Source organism: Zingiber officinale, chromosome 11A (genome assembly GCF_018446385.1).
Source record: "Zingiber officinale cultivar Zhangliang chromosome 11A, Zo_v1.1, whole genome shotgun sequence".
Taxonomy (NCBI): Eukaryota; Viridiplantae; Streptophyta; class Magnoliopsida; order Zingiberales; family Zingiberaceae; genus Zingiber; species Zingiber officinale.
In genome coordinates, this window is record NC_056006.1 from 15,603,751 (window position 1) to 15,628,162 (window position 24,412).

General features: G+C 44.8%; 2 protein-coding genes across 3 annotated transcripts; one reads left to right on the forward strand and one right to left on the reverse strand.

Annotated features, from left to right (window-relative positions):
• Positions 1–6,898: 6,898 nt before the first annotated feature.
• LOC122031164 (putative pentatricopeptide repeat-containing protein At5g43820) lies at positions 6,899–10,560 on the forward strand. Of its 2 annotated transcripts, none has more exons than XM_042590285.1 (2): positions 6,899–8,958; positions 10,395–10,560. In XM_042590285.1, exon 1 carries the CDS (start codon positions 7,264–7,266, stop codon positions 8,926–8,928), a length of 1,665 nt encoding a protein of 554 aa, XP_042446219.1. In that variant the 5' UTR covers positions 6,899–7,263; the 3' UTR covers positions 8,929–8,958; positions 10,395–10,560. The 2 variants fall into 2 exon arrangements, with proteins under 2 accessions (XP_042446219.1, XP_042446220.1); XM_042590286.1 differs by having other exon boundaries at positions 10,426–10,560.
• An 80-nt stretch (positions 10,561–10,640) lies between these two features.
• Positions 10,641–12,460, reverse strand: LOC122031165 (probable WRKY transcription factor 26). Its single transcript, XM_042590287.1, has 5 exons — positions 12,141–12,460; positions 11,921–12,055; positions 11,425–11,846; positions 11,188–11,349; positions 10,641–11,102 (listed from the first exon to the last, which is right to left on the reverse strand). The coding sequence occupies exons 1-5, from the start codon at positions 12,432–12,434 to the stop codon at positions 10,793–10,795; spliced, it is 1,323 nt and encodes a 440-aa protein (XP_042446221.1). The 5' UTR covers positions 12,435–12,460; the 3' UTR covers positions 10,641–10,792.
• Positions 12,461–24,412: the final 11,952 nt, after the last annotated feature.

Genomic DNA, 24,412 nt, shown 5'->3' on the forward strand with positions numbered 1-24,412 from the left:
ATTTTGAAATTAATTTTTTAAGTTAAAAATTAAAATTTTGAAATTAATTTTTAAGTTAAAATTTTGAAATTAATTTTTTTAAGTTAAAAATTAAAATTTTGAAATTAATTTTTAAAATTAATTTTTAAGTTTAAAATTAAAATTTTGAAATTAATTTTTAAGTTTCAAATTAAAATTTTGAAATTAATTTTTAAAAAATTTGAAATTAAAATTTAAGCCTTATTCATCTCACCCGATCTATATTATCAATCAGGGAATTTTATGATTTTGTGAGATGAAATTGGTTTGATTACAGACTTTTGGTTTAACTTGTGTTAGATTCAGGCTTAGCTTTGGTTTCCACAAATAGGCATTCTTCGGATAAACTTCTAAGCTTGGTGAGTCACAAGGACATCATTAGAAGTAACCAACCTTTCGAGGTTTTCCGAATAGTCCTATCCACGAAACTTAGTACTAAATCTTGGTCTAACTGGTTAGGATTCGTTTAAGGGTAGCTTCGGTCAGTTCCACTTGGCCAAATGCACCAGATCGAAGCCATATCTTTCTAGACATGCGATGCCCAAGCTTCCCTAACGTACTATCATCCAAAAATTTCACTAGTACCATGATTCAAGTTAAACTTGGTCTCTTTTTAACTAATCCTAATTACCCTGCCGGGTTAGTTAGTTTTGGGTTACCCTATCGGGTATGTTAGTTTTGGAGGAGCCAGCTATTCTGGAGCCTCCCCCTGAATTATTGGCCATTAATTTAGATTTTGGTTTTAGGCTTGTGTCGATTCTTTTTATAGTTATAGTTAACTTGGTGATAATTTTGTTGTTTTTTAAACTGTTTAGATTTTGAATTTGATTTAGGTTTGTATTTTGGATTTTGGTTTGGTTTATTTAATTTTATATAATGTATTTTTTCTTTAGGTATATAATATTGATTAAGTCCTACTTGCGTGGTCAAACACGCTTTCGGAACCCAAGCTAGATTGGTTGACTTGTATTGGGTTATTAATGATTTGAAGGTTTTATTTGAATTCGACTTATATCCTAGTCCGGTTTTATTATAACATGCTTTTTGATTATTTAGGATTAAGTCTAAATTTTTTGATCTTGTTGTGAATTTTTCTAACATCTCTTTTAAATTGTTTATTTCATTTTTTAATGATAAATTCTCTTCCTCAAGTGTTAGATCTTGAGTTGGATTCGAATTCTTTAATTGTTCCTTGAGGTTTTGATTTTCCTCAAGAAGTGATTTGTTTTCATTTTCTAATTTAGTTAATTTACTATTTAAACAGGAAATAATTCTAAAAAAAATTTTGTTTAAATTAAAGTATACCTCATTCGGGCCTTCGGAAACGAGTACGGACTCGTGGCTTGTTTCGGGTTCAGACCCGCCTTCATCTTCCGACTCGTTTTCTGTTTCAGTGCGAGGTGGCTCGATGTTTCTTCTCTTCTTCCTCCGATTCGTCCGAGGAGTCGTCCCACGTTGCTTTGAGTGCCTTCTTTTGGTTGGCTTTGGTTTGTCGAACTTTAGTTTTGGACATTCGTTCTTGTAATGTCCCTTTTGTTGCAGCCGTAGCAAGTCACATTCTTTTGTTCTGAGGAGAGCTGATCTTTTGAAGATCCTTTTTCTGAAGCTCCTCTTTCTCCCGGTGAACATTTTCTTACCAAGTTCACGTGTGTTCTTCGTCTTATCTTGATCGGAGTCTTCTTCAAGTTCAGGCTTGCTTTTCTTTTCTTTGGAGGAACTGCAAGTAGTGCTATACCTTTCTCGGCTCCAAGATTAGTTTGTTCTGTAGTTCTAATTCACAAAACAGCTCGTCTAATTTTAAGTTAGAAAGATTCTTGGAAATTTTGTAGGCATCCACTATTGATGCCCACAAACTATTACGTGGAAAAGCGTTTAAAGCGTACCTTATTAAGTCTCTGTTCTTCATTTGGTGGCCTATTGCATGAAGCCCGTTGAGGATGTCCTTGATCCTCGCGTGTAGTTGATTCGCTGTTTCTCCTTCCTGCATTTTTATATTAAAAATTTTATTTAGTAGCAGGTCTCGTTTTGTTACCTTAGCGTCGCTCGTTCCCTCGTGCAGTTTGATCAGCTTGTCCCATAGCTCTTTAGCGTTTTTGTGTGGACCGACTCTGTTCAGTTCTTCTCTTGTCAATCCGCACTGTAGAGTGTTGATCGTTTTATTTTCTGTTGACGCTTTTTTCTTGAGATCTGCTGTCCAGTCTTCAGGATCCACTAGATTCCCGGCGTTGTCCACTGGAGTTTTGTAAGGTTTCGTAATGCTCATCCACTGGTCGAAGTCTGTTTTGAGGTAGACCTCCATGCGCTTCTTCCAGTAAGGGAAGTCGTCCCCGTTGAAGAGTGGAGGTCGCACTGTGCTGAATCCTTCTTGTTGGGACATTCTGTGCACAGGTAAATAACCAAAAAAAAATATCCCAAGACTTGGTCTTGGATTAGTAGTGTGGGAAGAGAAAAATAGAAAAAAAAAATCTAGATTCGTGTTGCACTAATTTAAATTGATTAGTGAAATATTAAGTTAACGAAACACCAGTTTTAAAATTAATTATAAAAAAAACAAAAGCAATTCACCCCCTGTCTGATTGGTGGTTGCACCAAATCAGAGCGGTACCTGCTCTGATACCACTTGTAGGACCGTTAGATTCGATAGAGGGGGGGTGAATATCGATTCGAAAAAAAAGAGTATAAATACGCAGCGGAAAAGTAAATGAACACAGTTGTTTTTTACTTCGTTCGGAGCCTGTGACGACTCCTACTCGAAGGCCCGTGGTCCTTGACCACTTTCGTTGGGCAATCACTAGCAATTCGAATATAGTTACAAGATGAATACAGAAAATGCTAATGAAACAAAGTAATACCGACAAAGAAGTAAACTAAAAATCGAATGAGCACTTTGTCGTAGCTTTATCAGCGTCGCAGTAACGTAGAGCAGCAAGACCAGCAGTAGAAGAGTTCTCAGCTTGATTGATTGATTCTGAAGCTCCTGTCTGGGGCTTCTTTTATATGCTGTTCCAGGCGCCTGGATCCCTTCCGGGCGCCTGGAATGTGACGTAGCTGCACAAACCATGATGCTCCACGTGGCGACGACTCGGCTGGATAGAATTCGCCTTCCGGGCGCCCGGATCCCCTCCGGGCGCCCGGACCACCTTGTTCCAGAAAACTCCCTTTTCCTGCAAAACAAAGTTAGTCCGAGGCAAATGTATATCCTGTAAAACAGATTGTCAGCACAGTTAAGGTTCAACAGATAATTAAAAAGAGTATGACTTAGATTCCGTCTTTCCGAGACCGGAATCTAGTCACGATCTTGACTTAGATATCCGAAATGGATCTAAGCCGGATCGACGCCTAATGTTCCCTTCCCGGGAACGCGTCCTCACAGTCACTCCCTTCCAGTGACTTACCTTGCTTACCTGCCAGACGTCCGGTCAGCCCGTCGACCCGTCTGGACTTCTCGCCAAGCGTCCGGTCAGCCCGTCGACCCGCTTGGACTTCTCGCCAGCTATCCGGTCAGCCCGTCGACCTAGCTGGACTTCTCGCCAAGCGTCCGATCAGCCCGTCAACCCGCTTGGACTTCTCGCCAGCTATCCGGTCAGCCCGTCGACCTAGCTGGACTTCGTGCCAGACATCCGGTCAGCCCGTATACCTGTCTGGACTTTTCCTGCACACTTGATCAAAGTGTCAGACAACAACATAACTAACTTAACCTATTTGTCATTCATCAAAACCTGGGTTAGACCGTTAGTGCTACCCGCACCAACAAGATTCACATCCGTTATTGATCCCGAATCTTTATTGAGTGGAAGTAAGAAGACAAAACAATAACAAAATATTATTGATGCACTTTGGAAGCAAAGGACACACAGTGTACACTAATATTTAACTTGATGGGTGTACGAGTCCGGTATTTCTTTTCATATCATTGACAATGATAGCTTCAAGAGATTTATGGAAGCGACTGGTCAATTTGGCCCAAGATATTGTCCTCCAACTCAATACTTATTAAGGGAGTCCTTATTGAAGAAAGAGGTAGATAAAATTAAAAGTCTATTAAAGAAGAAGAAGAAGAATGAGTTTTAAATGGTTGCTCAATTTGACTAATGCTTGGACCAACTTGAAAAGAAGAAGTATCATAAATTTGTGTGTCAATTGTAAAGAAGGCACAACTTTCCTTTCTTCTAAGGAAGCATCAGATGAAGCACACATCGGGAATTATATATTTGAATATGTGGATAAATGCATTGAAGAAGTTGGGCCCCAAAGTGGTAACAGACAATGCTTCGAATAATATGGTGGCAAAATATTTGTTGAAGGAGAAGAGACCACATATATTTTGGACTTCATGTGCAACTCATACCGTGAATCTTATGCTTGAAAGAATTAGGAACCAACCATAATTTAAAGGAGTGATTGAGAAGGTAAAGAACTTGACAATCTTTATTTATGCATATCACAAGACATTGTTAATGATGAGAAAATTTATCAAAAAAGGGGCATAGTGAGACCGGGAGTAACACAATTTACAACCGCTTTTCTAACTTTGCAAAGCTTGATGGAGAAGAAAAGTGAACTAAGATCTATGGTTGCTAGTAAAGAATGGAATGTGTACAAACATTCAAAAAGTGTAACGGGGAAGGCGATACATAATACCACTATGAGTGTCTCTTTTTGGAATGGAGTAAGTTTTTACTTGAAGCTGTTTTCCCCTTTAGTTAAGTTGCTTCGTCTTGTTGATGAGGATAAGAAGTCATTTATGGGTTTTGTATACGGAGGAATACTTAGAGCGAGAGAGGAGATTAAATTGACATTAAAAAATCCAGAGCTTTACTATCGTCCGATTATTGATATTATTGATGAGAAAAGTCATAATCGGCTTGATAGTCCACTACATTTGGGGGCCTACCTCTTGAATTCTTATTACTCCTTCAATGACTGGAGCATAGGAAGTGAAGAAGTGGTCACGAATGACTTATTCACTTGTGTTGAAGCATTCTTCCCCAATGATATTGATAGCCAAAGTGAGATAGTAAATGTGGAGTTGTTAAAGTATATCAACAAAGCGGGGGGATTTTGAAGATCATTGGTTATAATTGGATGTACAAAAATCATGAGAAATACAATCTGGGTAAGAACTAAGTACTTACTTTATTTTTATTATTTTATTGCTTGTTTGTTATTTCTTGATTTTGCTTATTGTTATTATTTGATTTGTTTTTATTTGGTTTGATGGTGACATATTTTTGGATATGGTGCACCTAAATTACAAAAGATGGTTAAAAGAAACCTTTCTTTAACTACAAGTTCTTTCGATTGTGAGAGAAATTTGAGTACTTTTGAGGGGGTGAGTACTTAATTAGTAATTGCTTACTGAATTATTGTTTATTGACTTAATAATTAATCTATTTATTTAATATAGATCCATACAAATAAAAGAAATAGACTAGATACTGAAAGGTTGAACAATTTAGTTTATGTTCAATACAATGGCAAGATCATATATAAAAAGAGAAGACAAGAAGCAAAAGGAGTAGATGCCTTACTTGCTAGTGAAACAACTATGACATAAGGATGGATTGTTGATGGTGGAGATGAAGACGTTGAGACAAATATTGAAGATGTCAAAGAACCTCACAAAAAAGAATTTGTATCAGATGAAGAAGAGGAAGATGTCATGAATTTTGAATTTGAATCTGATACAGAGGAAGTATTGGAGAAATATGGAGATGAACTAGAAGAAGAATTATGGATATAGGAGATTATATGAGTTATTTTGTGACTTGTGAGAAAATTTTTACTGTTTTGTATGCCTTGTCAGTTTTAGACTTTCAGTTTGTAGTTTGTACTTTGATCTTTTAATATTCACATTCTATTATAGATTATGTATCAGTTATAACTCATATTCGGTTCAGGATTTAGGCGGAAATTATAAGTGAGAGGTAATAATGAAAATAATATAGTAAAGGGTTGCTAGATAATTCAAATAAAATGTGATATTACTTACCCCAAACAGTCAATATTATCAGTCCTATCGTAAAATACAAGCAAATATATTACATAGATATTTTGCCCTAACATTGTGATTCTTTATATGGAAAGGTTTAATATCCATATTTTGTATCTACTAATAGAATTAACTTTAAGATCTAATATAAATATTTATGTAAATATTAATTATGTCAACTTAAGAGAATGGAGGGGTGTTGGATAATTATAGATAGAAAAAAAAACACAATGAGATGTAACCTTCATGAATCCAAAAACTTAAGGATATCAAATCCTCTGTTTCCAAAATCATCTGTCCCCATGTATCACTCGTCGTCCTAGTCCATCGTCGGCGGCCTCCTGCTATCGCCCTGATCAACACTATAATCCTTGGAGAAGGTGAACCCATAGGGTCACCATAGGTAGGATCAGCGCTAGAATCCGACCGAATCTTAGCAGACTTTTCTCAACCATCATTTGAATCCCTGCTCAAATCCGATTAGATTCCGGCGTCGATCATGCTGATGGCGACCCTCTTGGATTCACCTTCCCCAAGAGTTATAGTGTTGATCGAGATGATGATCAAAAGCTATCGACAGTGGACTGAGACGATGAGTAGGACACGGGGACAAGGAATTTTAGAGACACGATTTATCTAAAAATTAAGGGGCCTTTTTTATTTTTATCCAATGGACAATATTGTAATAAATAGTAAAATTATAAGTATTTTAATATTTAAAAAAGCGGATTTTCCCTGTCCGCTAGCCTGTCGCTCACACTCCACGATCATATCTTCTACCGATCGTCGAACCCTAGAAGAGCTCGCGCTCCTCCCCCGCCGGCCATCTCTTCCGCCAGTCCTACCGCTGCTGAGCATCTCTTCGACGAATACCTCCTGCCGCCGATTAGGTTCCTCCTCATCTTCTTCTTCTAGTTTTCCTCTTCTTCTTTTTCTTCTAGTTTCTTTTTATACTGGTTCCTTCTTCTTCTTCTTCTTCTTCTTCTGGTTTCTTCCTTCTTTTTCCAAATACTGATCTGGTTGAATTTCGGTATTTGTGTGAGCAAATTGTTTAATTCCAATAGACGTCCGCATCAATTGTTGTCGTTTTTTTCCTTTCTTTTTTGTTTTTCTATAATATTGAATGTTGTCTCTCCGATTCAATAGTGTAATCAAACGTAGGAATTGAATACAACGTTCGACTCTAGATTCCATTCCATTTTCATTCCTATTCCTATTGCAATTCCATTGGATCATCCATATGACTTTTCCTGATGGTGTTTCCACGAATTCTAGGGGCTACTCGCCCTCTTCATAGTAATGGCTACATTCTCCCCCATATCGGTTTCATTACTCGTCGTTTCCTCTTCGTTGATCCTTCCGATGGAACTTGCTCTTCTTCTATGTGCAACTCTACAATCTCCGAGCAATTCGTCCTTAAAGAGCTCTCCGACCTCCTCCCTATTGATCTTGACCCTCCAAAACCCCGCCTTTTTACTGAGAGACCAATGCAAGAGTGCGCATTGACTAGCCTTCGGGATCAAATTCTCTCTCCTGATGAGAGGCTTAGGGGAGTCTTTCTTCAGAAGTTACCAGGTAGGTCTGCCCTTGAGTCTGCACTCTCAGCCATCAGCATCGACCTGACCCACGACGTCTACTCTGATGTGCTAAACAAGGGAAACCTAGGCGGAGCAGCTATGGTCTCCTTCTTCAGCTGGGCAATTCAACAGCCAAAGGTGGTACCGTGTACCAAAACTTACAATGTGATGTTGAGGGCCCTTGGCCGGAGGAAATTCTTTGACTTTGTTGATGAAATTTTGCTTCGAATGAAGGATGATGATGTTAAAGTCAATGCCGAAACCTTGGAGATTTTAATGGACAGCTATGTTAGGGCTCGCCGAGTTTTGAAAGCCGTTGAACTTTTCAAAAATTTGGCAGAGATTGGAGCTGAGCGTAATGTTGAATCTCTCAATATATTGTTAAAATGCTTGTTTCGAAGATCTCATTTCAAGGTTGCAAATTCTTTGTTCCACACAACTAAAGGAGAAATCTCTTTTGACTGTACAACATATAATGAGATGATTGGTGGATGGGCAAAGTTTGGTAGGGTTGATAAGGTAGAGAGCTACTGGATGATGATGACAGCAGATGGTTTCAGCCCTAATAGTGTGACATATAAACACATCATTGAGGCATTTGGACGGGCAGGACGGATTGATGAAGCTGTAGATATCTTCAAGAAGATGAAGGAGAAGGATTGTCCCCAAGATACCATTTCTTACAATGCAATGATCTCTAACTTCATAGCACTTGGAGAATTAGACAGAGGCATTGAGTACTATAGAGGCATGATAGAGAAGGAATGCTCACCAAATATTGATACCTACAGTATATTGATTTGCGCACTCCTCAAAGTGAGGAGAGTTGCGGATGCCCTTGAAATTTTTGATGAGATGGTGTGTTGTGGAATTTTGCCTAGCACAGGGATGATCACTTCCATCATTGAGCCTTTATGTAGCTTTGGACCTCCCCATGCTGCTATGGTTATTTATAACAAGTGTAGGAAAGCAGGATGTAAATTGTCTCTGAGAACTTACAAACTTCTTCTTATGAGGCTTTCAAGGTTTGGCAAAGTTGGGATGGTGCTAAAAATCTGGAAGGAGATGCAAGATAATGGTTATGATTCTGATAAGGAAGTTTATGAATACATTGTTAATGGACTGTGCAACGTTGGGCAGGTGGATAATGCTGTTCTTGTTGTAGAGGAATCTCTGCGGAGAGGGTTTTGTCTTCCAAGGACCGTCTATAGCAAACTAAACAGCAAGTTGTTGCAGATGAATAAAGTTGAGAGAGCATACCGCCTCTTTCTGAAAGTGAAAGTGGCACGTAAAAATGCTAATTCACGAAGCTATTGGCGTGCTAATGGTTGGCATTTTTGACTGTGAATGCTGGCCCAGCTGTTTTACTATGTAAGTTAGTTTTCACACTTGATAACAACCTTGATGAGAGAACAATAGCTTCTGTAGGTAATCTTTAAACATGTTCATTGTTGTTCATTTATCCCCAAACCCTATTGCTTTGGTAATATGATAAGTTTTTGGTGGGAATGACCTGACCTGACCTGTATGATTAAAGATGTTCATTGTTGTTCATTTATATCACCAAACCGTATTGCTTTGGTAATATGATAAATTTTTGGTGGGAATGACCTGACCTGACCTTATGAAAACTCCTGCATTCTTTCAATTGATCTGCTAACTAATTGCAATATAAATAAAGTCGTCTTGCCTGTCTTTGGTGGGCAGGGGAGCCATATTTTATGTGAGAAGTCTGATGTCAGTGAAAAGCTTTATTGAGTATGATGGCTATCTTTAATTCTCTTATTTTCCCTTTTCCCTTGTCCCATCTCACTTGCAAGCATTTGCTAATTGGTGTTTCTTTAAAAAATTTATGTCTTGAAATGGAGCCTATATTCATTAGTTGATGTAATTTTTTTTTTTTTTTTTGCCCCCACGGGCATAGATAAGTTGGTACTCGGGTGACAGAGTTGTTTCATTTGGCAAGGGTTGATTTCTATGAGGTTCATTTCCCTGAGGATTAAATGTCCTCCCACCTAGGAGACTGTTCGGTATTATGATTTCCTCCCTTCATTTCACTATAGGCCGACGATGAGTGATGCTTAGAGTAAGCGAAATCACCTTTTGCTTTATTAGTTGATGTAATTTTACTCGATGCTCGGTTAAGATGTGATTAACACAGCTCTAATTGTTACCTGAGCAAAAATTAAATGGACGTTTTATTTTATTGGAGTCCTCAAAGGAGCATCTTTTTTTCATTTATTATCAAAAGGACATCCCATTTAGCATCAATATATTTTATTTTTCAAATCTACCCTTGTTTTCGATGATGTTATAGTAGCTACGAGTTCATAGCTACTATAATATGAACACTTTAACTCTAATTAACATAAATAAAGCAGTTATAGTTCATAAATGTTATAATATGAGCCTTTCATTTATGATTAACACAAGTCAATATTATGTTATAGTAGCGATTTGACTCTATCAACACTAATAACATTAGTCAAAATTATATTTTGTAGTTATGAGATCATAACTGCTATAATTGTATAGTTATAATAGTTGTGAATTTATAGCTGTTATAATTATGTCATGTAGCTACTATAATTGCGTAGTAGATATCAATCGGTAGCTACTATAATAGCGCTAAAAATAAAGACTGTTTCAGAAAATAAAATAGATAAAGGTGGAATGGGGTGTCCTTTTGATAACAAATGAAAAAGAAGGGTTCCTTTGACAATTTCAATAAAAACAAGGATGTCCTTTTAATTTTTACCCTTATTAGTTTCACCATTGAAGATAATTAAAGTTTGAAGGTGATGCAGGCCACCTAAACCTCTTCCAATCTATTTATAGCTACACAAGCTGAGTCAATACAACCATCCAAAGAAGCAAGCCATTAAAGGACCTCCCTCATGGTGTTGACAGCATGCAGAAGCTTCTCATGGAGTCAACAAAGCGGACAAGTTGACTGACCAAATCGTAGACAAGTAGAGCAGAATCCTACATCCTTCAATCTTTGACTTCTGCAAGATTCTGATCATATGCATTTAGATTTCATACAGAGCTGGTATTCTCTGTTGTTAATGACTCACAAGGGATCTTTGTTTAGTTCTTGCTAATAACATACTGCTTTTTCTTACAGAACAAATGCAAACACCAGTCAGCTAATCTCGACACAACAATGAAGATATCAAGAGCTTATTATGACTACTTGGATTCTCTAATGCTGTAACATTTGTAGCGTCGGGACTCCGTAGTCGACTGAATTCTGCAACATTCGATCATAGGGATTGCTAATTGAACGGAGATTAGAGCGAGCAGCCATCACTGGGTAAGGTTGCAGCAAGTTGGATTTAACTTCATGAGGTTGAGGTCTGCTAATTGCATGCCCGGTGCTGCTTCCCCTGCCCGTAGGCACTTCGTGGTTGTGCTTTCCTTCGTAGGTTGTGATCACCGATCTCGGGTCGCCGGATGCCCTCTCCACATGCTTCCTAACTGGGCAACCCGTCATCGTGCATTTGTAGTAGCTCCTGTCGAAAGATATATTAGAATCTAATTGACTAATCACCTATCTACATGATGGACCACAACAAAGACTTTGAAGTTCTTTCTCACCTTGGGTTTGGATTTCCTTTCACCACCTTCTGCCCATATTTTCTCCACCTATATCCGTCGACAAGGATATCGACGTCGCTCGGAGTTTGCACAACAACTCTGGGCTCCCTGATTGTCTTACTTCCGGTGGTCGATAATTCTTCACCATCACCTTCCTTCTTGCTGCACAAATTTAGTTCTTTACATGCCAAACTTCTTTGATTTAGTTCTTTCTAACAAAGCCATGACTAAGCTCACCTGCGCTTTGCTTCCAATTCATCTTCATCGAATTCCTCTGCATCGGTGTTGCTCCTGTATGCGGTATCGGCTTCGTCATCACCAAACGAGACGGACGAGTTGTCCGGCGTGAGAGCTGAATCAGTAGGCAGCGTGCCTGCTTCAGAGGGCAAAGCAGCATGAGTTGTCGCCTGAGAGGAAGCTGAGTTCCTCCTAGCGGACTGAGGCTTTGGGTGGTTGTGGCTGCCCTTGTACACAATCTCAGTGATCTGCCCGTCCGCCGGCGACCTCTCCACCTTCTTCTTCATGGGGCAACTAGGATGAGTGCACTTGTAGTAGCTCCGCGGGTTCTCGCTCCCTCTCACTTGCTTCTGCCCGTACTTCCTCCAGTTGAATCCATCATCATCCGATCTCTTCTCTCTCGGAGCCTGAGAATTCACTTGCTGCGATCGGTTCGAAAGGATCAGATCGAGAAAAGAAAAATTGAAGTTATAGATCAATAGAACATGAAGAATACCTCTGTGGAGTTTGGCAGTTGTAGTTGACTTTGGAAGGAGAAGTCGGAGAAGGCTGTGTTCTCCTCTTTAGCTCCGGGGAAGCCCCAGCTGAGATGTTGTGCAGGTAAAGATCCAGTGGTGGGAGAAGGCAAGATCTATTGATCGATACAGATTCCGTGAATTAGTTTCGATAAGTTAAATAGATTCGATGGAGCAATTGAGCTTGGTTGGTTGACTTACTGAGGAAGAGGAGAGGAGGACAGGGGAGTCCAGGAGCTCTGTGAGGCTGAGGCCGGCAGGGAAGGAGAAGAAGGAAGGGGAGAGGGGAGGAGGAGAGAGAGGGAGGGAGGGAGGTGGCGCAGACTTGAACTTGGCCACACCACCTGCTGGCTCCTGGCTCATCCCAAGCCGCAGAGGCTCCTGATCATCACTTCTGGTGAGCAGCTCGGTGAAGGAGGTGGCGAAGGGCGAGGAGAAGGCCAAGGCCGGCGGCCGCGACGACTCGCCGGAGCTGCTGCGGATGGATGAAGCCATGGAGATGGGGAAGAGGAGAGTGCGTTGTGGTTCTTATGGAGGTGGAGGACGTAGTTAATTGTAACTGTGACTGTGCGATACGGATGGTTGCTTCGCGGAAGGGGATGAAGGCGTTGACTTGGATAGCCGTCAAAGATGGTGGGTTGACTAGTAAACCGGCCTGTGCTTACAAGTTGCGTTATGCTATATATATATATATATATATATATATATATATAAGTAAAAAATTAAAGAAATATTTTTTTTATTTATCATTAAAATAGCATTCTCATTAAGGGTGTAAAATCGAACCGAATATGTACAAAAATTTAAAGCTCAAATTCGACTTGAAATAGATATATTTGAGTTCGAGCTCGATTCGAAATTTGAAAATTTTTAAATTTTTTTTTCGAGCTCCATTTGAATTAGGGCTCGAGTTTGAATTCGGCTCGAAAGATTTCAATATATTCACGAACTATTTGATTTATTGTTCGAAAATAATTACTCGAAAAGTTTGAAATTTATTTATTTAATATATATTTAACTTATATTAATAAAATATTAAGTCTCGTAAGTGGCTCATGAACTATCGAATAATATAATTTGAGCTCGAGTTTGGTTGAAAAAATTGAAATATATTTGATTTCGATACAATAAATTTGAATATGAATCAAATATTTTTCAAATCGATTCGATTCGTTTGCACTCCTAATTCTCATCTCATTCAGGTGATGAACATGCAATGTAACTTTCTTTTACGTCTCCAAATAGAAGAATGAGAATAGGAGGTATGAACTAACTTATCCATCAAAACTTTTAAAAAAGAGAGTTGTAACAAATGAATCGAAGGCAAGCAAATTTAGTCAATATCTTTGTTTCCAAGTAAATTGACTAATTCGTCACATATCTTTTTTAAAATAAAAATGTTAATTTTTTTATTTAGAAAAATATCTCAATTATCTAAGAGATTTGTATCATTTGTGTTAGATGTTTGTTAGGAAATATAGCAAGATATGCACTGTTAAGATTTGGTGGTTGCATTATTTCCACTAGATATTAAAATCAGTCCAACCAATCCCATCACTCGGATGAGTGGGACCCACAAAGCTGGCCCTTAACCATTCAGATTCTCTTATAATTATAATAATAATAATAATAATAGTAATAATAATAATAATAATAATATTAATATTAATATTATTATTAGGACTGTGAAACAAACATATGGCAGATTACGCGCAAGTTGGTTGTTGCTCTGCCACTTAATAACTTGTACTCAAAGTATTACAAAATAGTTATTAGAATTCATGGTAATGGCTACAACACATTGAATGTAATATATCAGTTTTTTTTTCTAAGTTTTGAGTATTAAGCATAAAAAAAAAATTTTTAAGGGGCTTATGAAATGTACGACATATTAAAAGACTCTATCTATCTATCTATCTATCTATATATATATTTTTTTTGATCCTGTCCGAACCAGAAGTCAACAGACGCTGGGCACGTGACGCTCTCCGACTCGCTGATGTAGATCTCCAACTGGTGGCGCGATACTCCGGCTAACCTGCACAGAAGTCGGGCCGGGAAGGGGGTTCCCGGCGGCGACCCTCCGATGCTCAAGTCAGGTAAATTACGATGAACAAGGTGACTTCCAAAGTCTCAGAATACCTCGAAAATCCCTTCTCCGGCGAAGTCTGAGGCTCTTTATATAGAGCTGTGAAGGGTTTGGGCACGTGTACCGAGGTGCATACGTGTCCTCTGTCCTTTCCTAGGTATGCGGCTGTCAGAAAGCTTACCTGACCCATATCGCTACAGTCAAAGCATGCCCTTGATGGGACAGCAGAATCCCCTATCACAAGATTTGGAGCATGGCACACACGTGAAACCTACCGGTTGTCAGAGAAAGAAGTCCCCTGTCCTTTTCCCTTGCTCCAAACTTGTCGTCCGGGCGGACAGCTCCCTCAACATCCGGCCGGACATCCGCAGTGGTTTACTTGTGCTTTGTGGAGACTAATAAACAGGGGTGCTTTATGACTTTGGTCGGTCAAAAGGTCAGCTCGGTCCATGACCTTTTCAACTGAGCGTCGGAACCCCGATTTGACAGGGTGCCTTCCAACCATAAGTGCGAGCCGGCCGGACCCATCCGGGTATTCGATTCCATCGGCCGGCCGGCAGTCCGGTCGGGTCCGTCCGGTCGGACCACACTCTCCCCAGATGGGCGGCTGCTCCGGTGACTTCCACTTGGCGTTGACTTTGCAGGGGGGGCCCGCTCTTACTACCGGATCACTTGCCTCCCCTTCAAGTCTAGTCGAAGGAGGCGAATAGTCCGACTGACTGGACTGTGAGTCTAGCCGAACGGCTCCTCCATGCTAATACTCTCCGCCCGGTCAGCCGTAGAGATATCCTTGAATGAATCAATGATGGCCTTCACCGGATCTCCTCGCGTTCTGCGCCAATCTTCGACATCAAGGTTGATCATACCTTCATTAAATGCTCCGAATGATTGACTGCCACGTGGAGCAATGCCATCAGAGTACGGAGGCGGTGGCATGATATTTTGATGTGATCGAAGCAATTCGAAATAAACGGCTAGATGCATGCTTTGATTCCCGTGACCTGGATCCGACGGTGGAGGCCGCCCGGCCCTCACCCTATAAATTCTTCGTTTCCTTCTCACCTTCACTCGCCTCCGTTACCTCTACTGTTGCCCTCTGCGCTTTGGAGCTCCGGCGATCTTGTTTCTGCCCTTTGACGCTCTTCGGCGCCTTTCCTCGATCCCTCTCCCCTCAGTAAGGTTTTAGATCTTTCCTTCTTCCTTTCCGGTATCTAATTCACATTTCTTCCCCTAGCTCCAGTCTTTGAAACTCCTTTTCTTCGTCTTTGAAACTTCTTTTTTGATTTCTTCTGTCCGGATCATGGCCAGTTCTTCTCATCCCGAAGAACAATCCCTAGGCCCATGGTATACTACCATGCGGTCCCGTTTCGAACAACGGGATTTTGATATTTTGGCTGACAATTTCGAAATCCCCGAGGATTTCGAAGTTCGCCTAGCTGGTCCCGCCGCTCGGCCACACAGATCGCCGCGCGGCGGTTTCTGTGTCTTTCACGACCAATTTACCGCCGGTCTATGGTTCCCCGTGCATCCTTTTATAGTAGACGTCTGTAATTATTTTGGCGTGCCGCTCGGAAGTTTAGTACCAAATACCTTCCGTCTCCTCTGCGGTGTTGTCGTTTTGTTTAAGATTCACAACATTCCCCTCCGACCGGAGGTCTTCTTTTATTTCTATTACCCTAAGCAAGCCGAGCTGGGCACCTTTATGTTCCAAGCTCGGCCCGGTCTGGTCTTCTTCAATAAACTACCCACTTCCAATAAACATTGGAAGGACTATTATTTCTACCTCCGCATGCCCAGTCAGCCAAACTTTCCGACCCAGTGGCAGGTCAGTCTACTTCCTACTCCCGAGTTGAAGAAATTCAAGACCTGACCGGATTATCTTCACACCGCAAATGTACTAGCCGGTTTGCGGCTTGACATCAACAAACTTCTTCACGAGGGAGTGATGTACATTTTTGGGCTGAGTCCTATACGGACCCCACTTCCGACCGGCTTCGGTAAGAATTTTGCTTGGGCATTTGCTTTAATTGCTAACTGATTTCTTCTTCTTCATCGTCATGGACTCGATGATGGCCGGCGTTCTGAAGAGAAAGGCAGCGGCGCTGGAGGCCGCTGCGGCTAAGGAAATGGAAGCGTTGGGTATTCAGCCGGTCGGTTCTCACGAAGGAGAGAGCGGCACCCAGGCTGAATTGGCCGCTCGGGCCTCTCAACAGCAGGTGGCCAGCGGAGCTCCCTTCCAGGGAACCAACGGAGGGTCCGCTCGGGAGGAGGAACAGCCTCTGCAAAAGAGGCGCCGGGTGGAGACTCCGCTGCGCTCGGCTACCTCCGCGGTCCAACCCTCTGACCGGGCCGCCGTGACTGCTAAAGGCAAGGCGCCTGTGCCCGAGACCATTTCGTCCGACCGGACGCATTCTGACTAGGTACTCCGGTCGACACTCTCCCCCCTGCTCGCCGTTCAGTCCAACGCTCGACCATCCATTCGCGGTTTTCTGCGCCAGCTTCTGATCCCGGTCGGGCGATCCCTGGTCACGGCCGCACAATACGGGTTACTCTTCATCTTCCAACTGAAGAGTTGCTACCAGAAGCCGACCGGCCAACCGTGCCCGAGCACACCATTACTTTGAAAGGGCCCCTCGCCGAGATGTGGGCCGACGCTCGGGCGCGCGTAGCAATGATCCCCCTCCGGAACTTAGCCAACAGCCACATGCAAGCGGCTACGGGGGTAAGTTTGTTGTTGTTTTTTTGTTTTTTGAAGTTTTGCCTGAATACTTCCGCTCGGCTTTTAACAACTGCGCCTTCTTGCTTCAGAGATGAGTGGAAGAGATAGCAGTTTCCAGCTGCCTGGCTATGGCGGACGAGGAGATAAGGCAACTGCAGGCGGCAGGCGGTCCGAGCGGCTCCCAAGGCCCTTCCTACTCCGAGCTGCAAAAAGAGCTGAAGAAAGCTCAAACTCTGCTGGCTGCTGAGCAGAAGAAAACAGCTGACCAGGCCCACGCCCTAGCCGAGTCCGAGCGACAAGTCAAGTCGCTTGACACAAAGATAAATCTGGCCACCACTCGGAAGAACACAGCCATCTCCGATCTGGAGAAGAAAAACGTGGAGGCCCGGGGCCTGGAGTTGAAGATAAAGGAGCTGACGGAGCAGCTCGACTGGGAGAAGGCAGGCCGCTCGGCCGATGCGGAGAAGATTGAACATCTGAATGAGGCTCCCAGGCGACCTTCAAAGAATACCAGGATGCCGAGCCGAGCCGAGTTGCCGCTCTCCGACAAAGCCATATCCGATCGCCCGAGTTCTCGGAGAAAATTTGCGAGCGGATGTACTCAGCTTTCGACTTGGCCATTACGGCCACTATGACCTATCTGAAGTCGAAGGGCCTTCTTCCGGAGTCCACCAATATTCCAGCCGGCGATCAGGTGGAGCTCCTGATCAACATTCCGAGGGACCTCTACGACTACATCGAGTAATTCTTGTAATTTCGCCGCTCGGCTGAACATGAATCTTTTTGTACTTAGGCCACTCGGCCTAAGGTTTTAATTTCAATGAAATGCTTTCCTTTCGTGTACTCTATCTTTTTGCACTGTCCCCTTGCTAATACTTGTGCTGTCCGCTCGTCTACTATCACACCTTTGGCATTCGAGGTGCATTCTTGCAAGTGTTTTCCCTAGCCCTTCCGTTCGGCCGAATATCATTCTGTGTTGCTAGCAAGAATCGCTCGTTATAAGCCGATCAGAACCTTTATACCTCGAGTCTGAGCGGAACTTAGCGTCGGTCTAATAATATCGGCGGAGAATACGGATAATTGCAGTGTCGACGATATTCCGCTGATTATTTATAGACGCCGACGTGTCTCTCGATGTTTAACGTCGGAGCTCGACGGCACGGATATTTATAGCCGGACGGCGCGGCTCTCGATCTTTAACGACGGAGCTCGTCGGTTCGTCCGCTCGGATCATTTATAGACGCCGGCTCGTCTCTCGATATTTAACGTCGGAGCTCGACGGCGCGAATATTTATAGCCGGACGGCGCGGCTCTCGATCTTTAACGACGGAGCTCGTCTATTCGTCCGCTCGGATTATTTATAGACGCCGGCTCATCTCTCGATATTTAACGTCGGAGCTCGACGGCGCGAATATTTATAGCCGGACGGCGCGGCTCTCGATCTTTAACGACGGAGCTCGTCTATTCGTCCGCTCGGATTATTTATAGACGCCGGCTCGTCTCTCGATTTTTAACGACGGAGCTCGTCGGCGCGGATATTTATAGCCGAACGGAGCGGCTCTACGGTTTAACGTCTGGGCTAGACGGTCTTCCGCTCGGAGGGTTTATAGACGCCGGCTCGTCTCTCGATCTTTAACGACGGAGCTCGTCGGCGCGGATATTTATAGCCGGTCGGCGCGGCTCTCGATCTTTAACGACGGAGCTCGTCGGTCTTCTGCTCGGACGTTTATAGACGCCGTCTCGATCTTTAACGACGGAGCTCGTCGGCGCGGATATTTATAGCCGGTCGGCTCTCTACGGTTTAACGTCTGGCTAGACGGTCTTCCGCTCGGAGGGTTTATAGGCGTCGGCTCGTCTCGATCTTTAACGTCGGGCTTCTGCTCGGGGCTTTAAAGCCGGCTCGTCTCCCGGTTTCCCGGCCGGAGGGTTTATAAACGCCGGCTCGTCTCGATCTTTAACGACGGAGCTCGTCGGCGCGGATATTTATAGCCGGTCGGCGCGGCTCTACGGTTTAACGTCTGGGCTAGACGGTCTTCCGCTCGGAGGGTTTATAGACGCCGGCTCGTCTCTCGATCTTTAACGACGGAGCTCGTCGGCGCGGATATTTATAGCCGGTTGGCGCGGCTCTACGGTTTAACGTCTGGGCTAGACGGCCTTCAAGGCTAACTCCTTACCAGGTCGAGCGACCTTGGCCTTCATAACTTATCTCGCGCTTGAACAGTTTTTATGCCCGGCCGAACAGCACGGGTCATTTGCTTGCGAATCTAATCGGCTAGGAGGCCTTCGCTATTCGGGCGCTTGGCTCGGATAATCCATACGCCCCTACCGAACGGTAAGCCGCTCAGCGGAGAATACTCAATGTGTTTTCATCTTTTTGCTTCCTGCATCGCAAGTACATAGGCGACCAAAAAGTATATAAATTTATATTTAGCGCACCTTTCACCCAGCTTGGAGAACGTACTCCTGGCCGAACGGCTCAGGGTCTGCTTCGTCGAGCATTTTGGCTCGGATAATTTACCTCCGGCCGAACGACGCGGGGCCTTCGTTTCTTGTTGACAATGCTTTATATTTGTTCTCTTGATTCTTCATTTCTGCATTTCCAGTATTCAGTCGAAAAAAGTACACAGGATGATTTACAGTGGTACACCTTTCATCCCGCCCGGTAAGGCTGGAGGTGGTTCGCGCTCCACGGCCTATCCAACTACCGACCGTCCTCATCCTCCAAATAATACGCACCCGAGCGGAGCTTTTCGATGATTTTGAAGGGACCTGCCCACGGAGCTTCAAGCTTGCCGACGTCGCCGACCGGTTTGACTTTCTTCCAAATAAGGTCGCCGACCTGGAATGATCGGGGAATGACGCGGTGGTTGTAGTTTTGCTTCATTCGTTGACGGTATGCCATCAGCCGAACGGATGCCTTGGCTCACTCCTCGTCAATCAAATCCAGCTCCATGTTCCTCCGATCGGCGTTGCCTTCATCGTACAATTGGACCCGGACGGACTCGACGCCGACTTCAACCGGAATGACTGCTTCGCCGCCATACACCAGATGAAAAGGTGTGACGCCCGTTGCTTCCTTAGGAGTCGTCGGATGGCCCATAAACGCCCGACTTCATCCGGCCAACTTCCTCCCACTTGGTCGAGCCGAGGCGCAGAATCTGGAGAATTTTCGGCTTGACCGTTGCTTTGGGGTAAGCCACGGACGTGAAGTGTTGCTCGATCCGTAGCTTTTGCACCAATCTTCTAGCACCTTCCAGTGAATTGCCGCCCATTGTCGGAAATCAATCGGCGAGGATACCGAACCTAAGATGATGTGTTGCCGGATGAATTTTTGACCATCCGCTCGGTGATCCTGGCTAGTGGCTCGGCCTCCACCCACTTGGAAAAATAATCGACCGCCACCATCCTCTGCCCGGTCGCCATCGGAAATGGACCCACAATATCCATTCCCATTGATCGAACGGACATGAAACGGCTGATGTCTTCATCTCTCTGCCGGTCGGTGCGAAGTTGTGATACTTCGGCATGAAAACGCGTGAATCTTGTCCGAGCGGCGTCCATTTGTAATGTCGGCCAAAAGTATCCAGCTAGCAAAATCTTTTTGGCTAGTGATCGTCCGCCCGGATGTCCTCCGCATGATCCTTGATGTACCTCTTGGAGGATGTAAGCCGAGTCTTCCGAGCTCACACACTTCAACAGCGGGCGAGAGAAAGCCTTCTTGTAGAGCTGATCGCCGATGAGTGTGAACCGACCGGCCCTCCTCCTGAGCAGCTGGGCTTCTTCCCGATCGGCAGAAGTTGTGCCCGAGCGCAAAAACTCCATGATGGGTGTCCTCCAGTCGTCCGGAAACATGAGGCCTTCCATCCGGTCAACATGTGCCACCAAAGATACTTGTTCAATTAGCTTCGGGATAATGACCGGCGTTATAGAACTTGCTAGTTTGGCCAACTCATCGGCTGCCTGGTTCTCCGTTCGGAGAATCTTCTGAATAAGAACCTCGCGGAAATTAGCTTTGAGTTTTTCAAAGGCCTCAGCGTAGAGTTTAAGCCGAGCGCTGTTGATTTCAAAGGTGCCAGATAGTTGCTGAGCTCCCACATGCCGTGCTGCCTATAATCCGGCTATGAGGGCCTCATACTCTGCTTCATTGTTGGTAGCTTTGTAATCCAGCCGGACGGATAAGTGCATCTTTTCTTTTTGAGGCGAGAGCAGCAATATTCCAATCCCACTTCTGAGCCGAGTGGAAGACTCATCCACATATATTCTCCACAGAGCTTCCGGCTCTGGCTTTTGCACTTCGGTCACAAAATCAGCCAAGGATTGCGCTTTGATCGCCGAGCGGGGCTGGTATTGGATGTCAAATTCACTTAGTTCTGTCGTCCATTTGATGAGCCGTCCGGACGCTTCTGGATTCAACAGCACTCTTCCTAGTGGGTTGTTCGTCCGGACAATGATGGTGTAAGTCAAGAAATATGGTCGAAGGCGCCGAGCGGCTAGAACCAAAGCAAAGGCCAACTTCTCGAGCCCGGTGTAACGAGATTCAGCATCTTTAAAATGTGGCTCAGAAAATACACCGGCTGCTCTTCGCCGCTCGCCCTCACAAGTGCTGAGCCTACAGCATGCTCAGTTGACGACAGATAAATATAAAGTGACTCACCCCCGATCGGCTTGGCAAGTACAGGCAGAGAATTGAGATATGTTTTCAATTCTCCGAACGCTCGGTCACATTCTTCATCCCACTGGAACTTAGTAGCCTTGCGCAGGATCTTGAAAAATGGTAGGCTCCGGTCGGCGGTTTTGGAGATGAATCTGGACAAAGCAGTTATCCGACCGGTCAACCGCTGCACTTCCCTTGTATTTCTGGGAGGCGGCATGTCTTGTAGAGCTTTCACTTTGCTGGGATTTGCTTCAATTCCCCGTTCGGTCACTATGTACCCCAAGAAACGCCCTCCTTTTGCTCCGAACAGGCACTTCTGGGGATTTAGCCTGACTCCATATTTGCGTAGTTTTCGGAAGGTTTCTTCCATGTCCTTGAAGAGATCGGCCGATTGGACTGATTTGATAAGAATGTCGTCCACATAGACTTCCAGATTCCGCCCGATCTGCTCCCTGAACACTTTGTTCATCAAGCGTTGATAGGTTGCCCCGGCATTTTTCAATCCGAACGGCATCACATTGTAGCAATATGTGCCGTCGGTAGTCACGAAGCTAACTTTTTCTTGATCTTCACGGGCGAGCGGCACTTGATGATAGCCTTGGTAGGCGTCGAGCATACATATTAACTCGCAGCCGGCCGTAGAGTCCACCAGCTGATCTATCCGGGGCAGGGGATAAAAATCTTTGGGGCATGCTTTGTTTAAGTCCCGACACTTGCCGCCCGGCTTGGAGACTAATACTACATTAGCCAGCCAGCTCGGGAACTGCACTTCGCGTATATGGCCGGCCTCCAGAAGTTTCTCTACTTCCGCCTGGATGATGGCATTCTGCTCGGCACTGAAATCCCTTTTTCTCTGCTTCACTGGCCGAGCGTCTGGTCGGACATGCAACTCATGCTGCGCTATGCTCGGCGAAATTCCGGGCAACTCATGTGTCGACCAGACGAAGACATCATGATTTCGTTGGAGGCATTGGATCAGCTCCTCCTTCTGCTCCTCCTCTAGATCAGAGGCGATAAAAGTCGTGGCCTCCGATCGGGTCGGATGGATCTGAACCTCCTCCTTTTCATCATAAATTAAAGCAGGAGGTTTCTCGGTTATGGCGTGTACCTCGATCCGGGGCGCCTTCCGAGCGGAACAGGCTTCTGCTCGGATCATCTCTATATAGTACCGCCGAGCTGCTAGCTGATCTCCACATACTTCTCCTACTTTGTCCTCCACGGGGAACTTGATCTTCTGATGGAAGGTTGAGACGACTGCTCGAAATTCGCTGAGCGCCGGTCGTCCCAAAATGACGTTGTAGGACGAAGGAGAGTCGACCACCACGAAGTTTATTGTCCTGGTCCTCCTGAGCGGCTCTTCTCCCAGTGAGGTAGCCAACCGGATCTGTCCGACCGGCTGCACTTCGTTACCCGTGAACCCGTAGAGCGGCGTTGTCATGGGTAGCAGCTCGGCTCGATCAATTTGCAGCTGATCGAACGCCTTCTTGAATATAATGTTGACCGAGCTCCCTGTGTCAACAAATATGCGATGAATAGTGTAATTTGCTATTACCGCTTTAATGAGCAGAGCGTCGTCGTGGGGCACTTCTACTCCTTCTAAGTCTCCAGGCCCGAAAGTGATTTCCGGTCCACTTGCCCGCTCTTGGCTGCAACCGACTGCGTGGATCTGTAGCTGCCGGACGCCCGCCTTTCTGGCTCGGTTGGAGTCTCCTCCAGTCGGCCCACCAGCAATAACGTTGATCTCGCCTCGGGAAGTATTGCTTCTATTTTCCTCTTCCCGAGCGGACGGCCGGGATCGTTCTCTTGACGCTCGGCGATTCTCCTGCCTTGGAGATCGATGCCGATCGGGCGTCTGTTGATGTCGCCTCTCGGTGCGGGTCCGGTCGGCTTCATGGGTCCTTTGCCTCCTGTCGATGGAAGGAGACCTTCGTTCGGCCTTCCTGGGAATGGGATTAGCCACGAAGGGAAGACTTCGACAATCCCTTGTGTTGTGCGTATCCGTCCGGTGTAAGGAGCAGAACATAAGGGTTCATTTCTTCTTTGGCTTGCTTCGAGCGGCAGCTACTTCTTGTACTTGGGACCTTACACGAGGGGAGTGGATTGCTTCAGCCCTTGGTCCCCTCGGCGGTTGATGAGCGGAGGAGGCTTCCCGCTCGGCAGGAGGTGCCCGTTCGGTTGATGTTTCTTTTTTCCTAGCCGCTTGCGCTTCTTCCACGTTGATGTATTCATTGGCTCGGTGTAGCTTGTGATCATAATCTCGGGGCGGTTTCCGAATGAGTGATCGGAAAAAATCGCCATCCACAAGGCCTTGCGTGAAGGCATTCATCATCGTCTCCGAGGTAGTCGTTGGAATATCCATTGCCACCTTGTTGAACCGCTGGATGTAAGCTCGGAGCGATTCTCTCGGCTCTTGCTTGATGGCGAACAAGATGACGCTTGTCTTCTGATAACGCCGACTGCTGGCGAAGTGGTGGAGGAAGGCCGTTCGGAAGTCATTGAAGCTTGTGATGGATCCGTCCGGCAGCCTCCGAAACCACCGTTGAGCCGATCCTGAGAGAGTGGTAAGAAAGACTCAGCACTTTACTCCATCGGTGTATTGATGGAGCGTGGCTGTGTTATCAAACTTACCCAGATGATCATCCGGGTCCGTTGTTCCATTGTACTCGCCGATCGTCGGAGGCACGTAGTGCTTGGGCAGAGGGTCTCGTAGAATAGCCTCCGAAAATTGGCGATTGATCCGCTCGGGAGATGAGTCCGCTCGGGGAGCTTTCCCTTTCCTGCTATCTCGTCATTTCGTCCGAAGAAGATCCTCTATCTCTTCGAGTTAGGGGTGCGAAATAAGGCCCGATGGAATGCGACGGTGGCTTGAGGTGCTTCCGCTTGGCCACCCGACGCAGATGTTGCTTGTTGCTCCGGCCGCTCGGCTGCTGCTTTCTGTTTTTGCTCCACAAGTTTGGCGGCCCTCATCTCGACCAGAGCGTCGAGTTCTTCCGTCGAAAGCGTCACCGTGT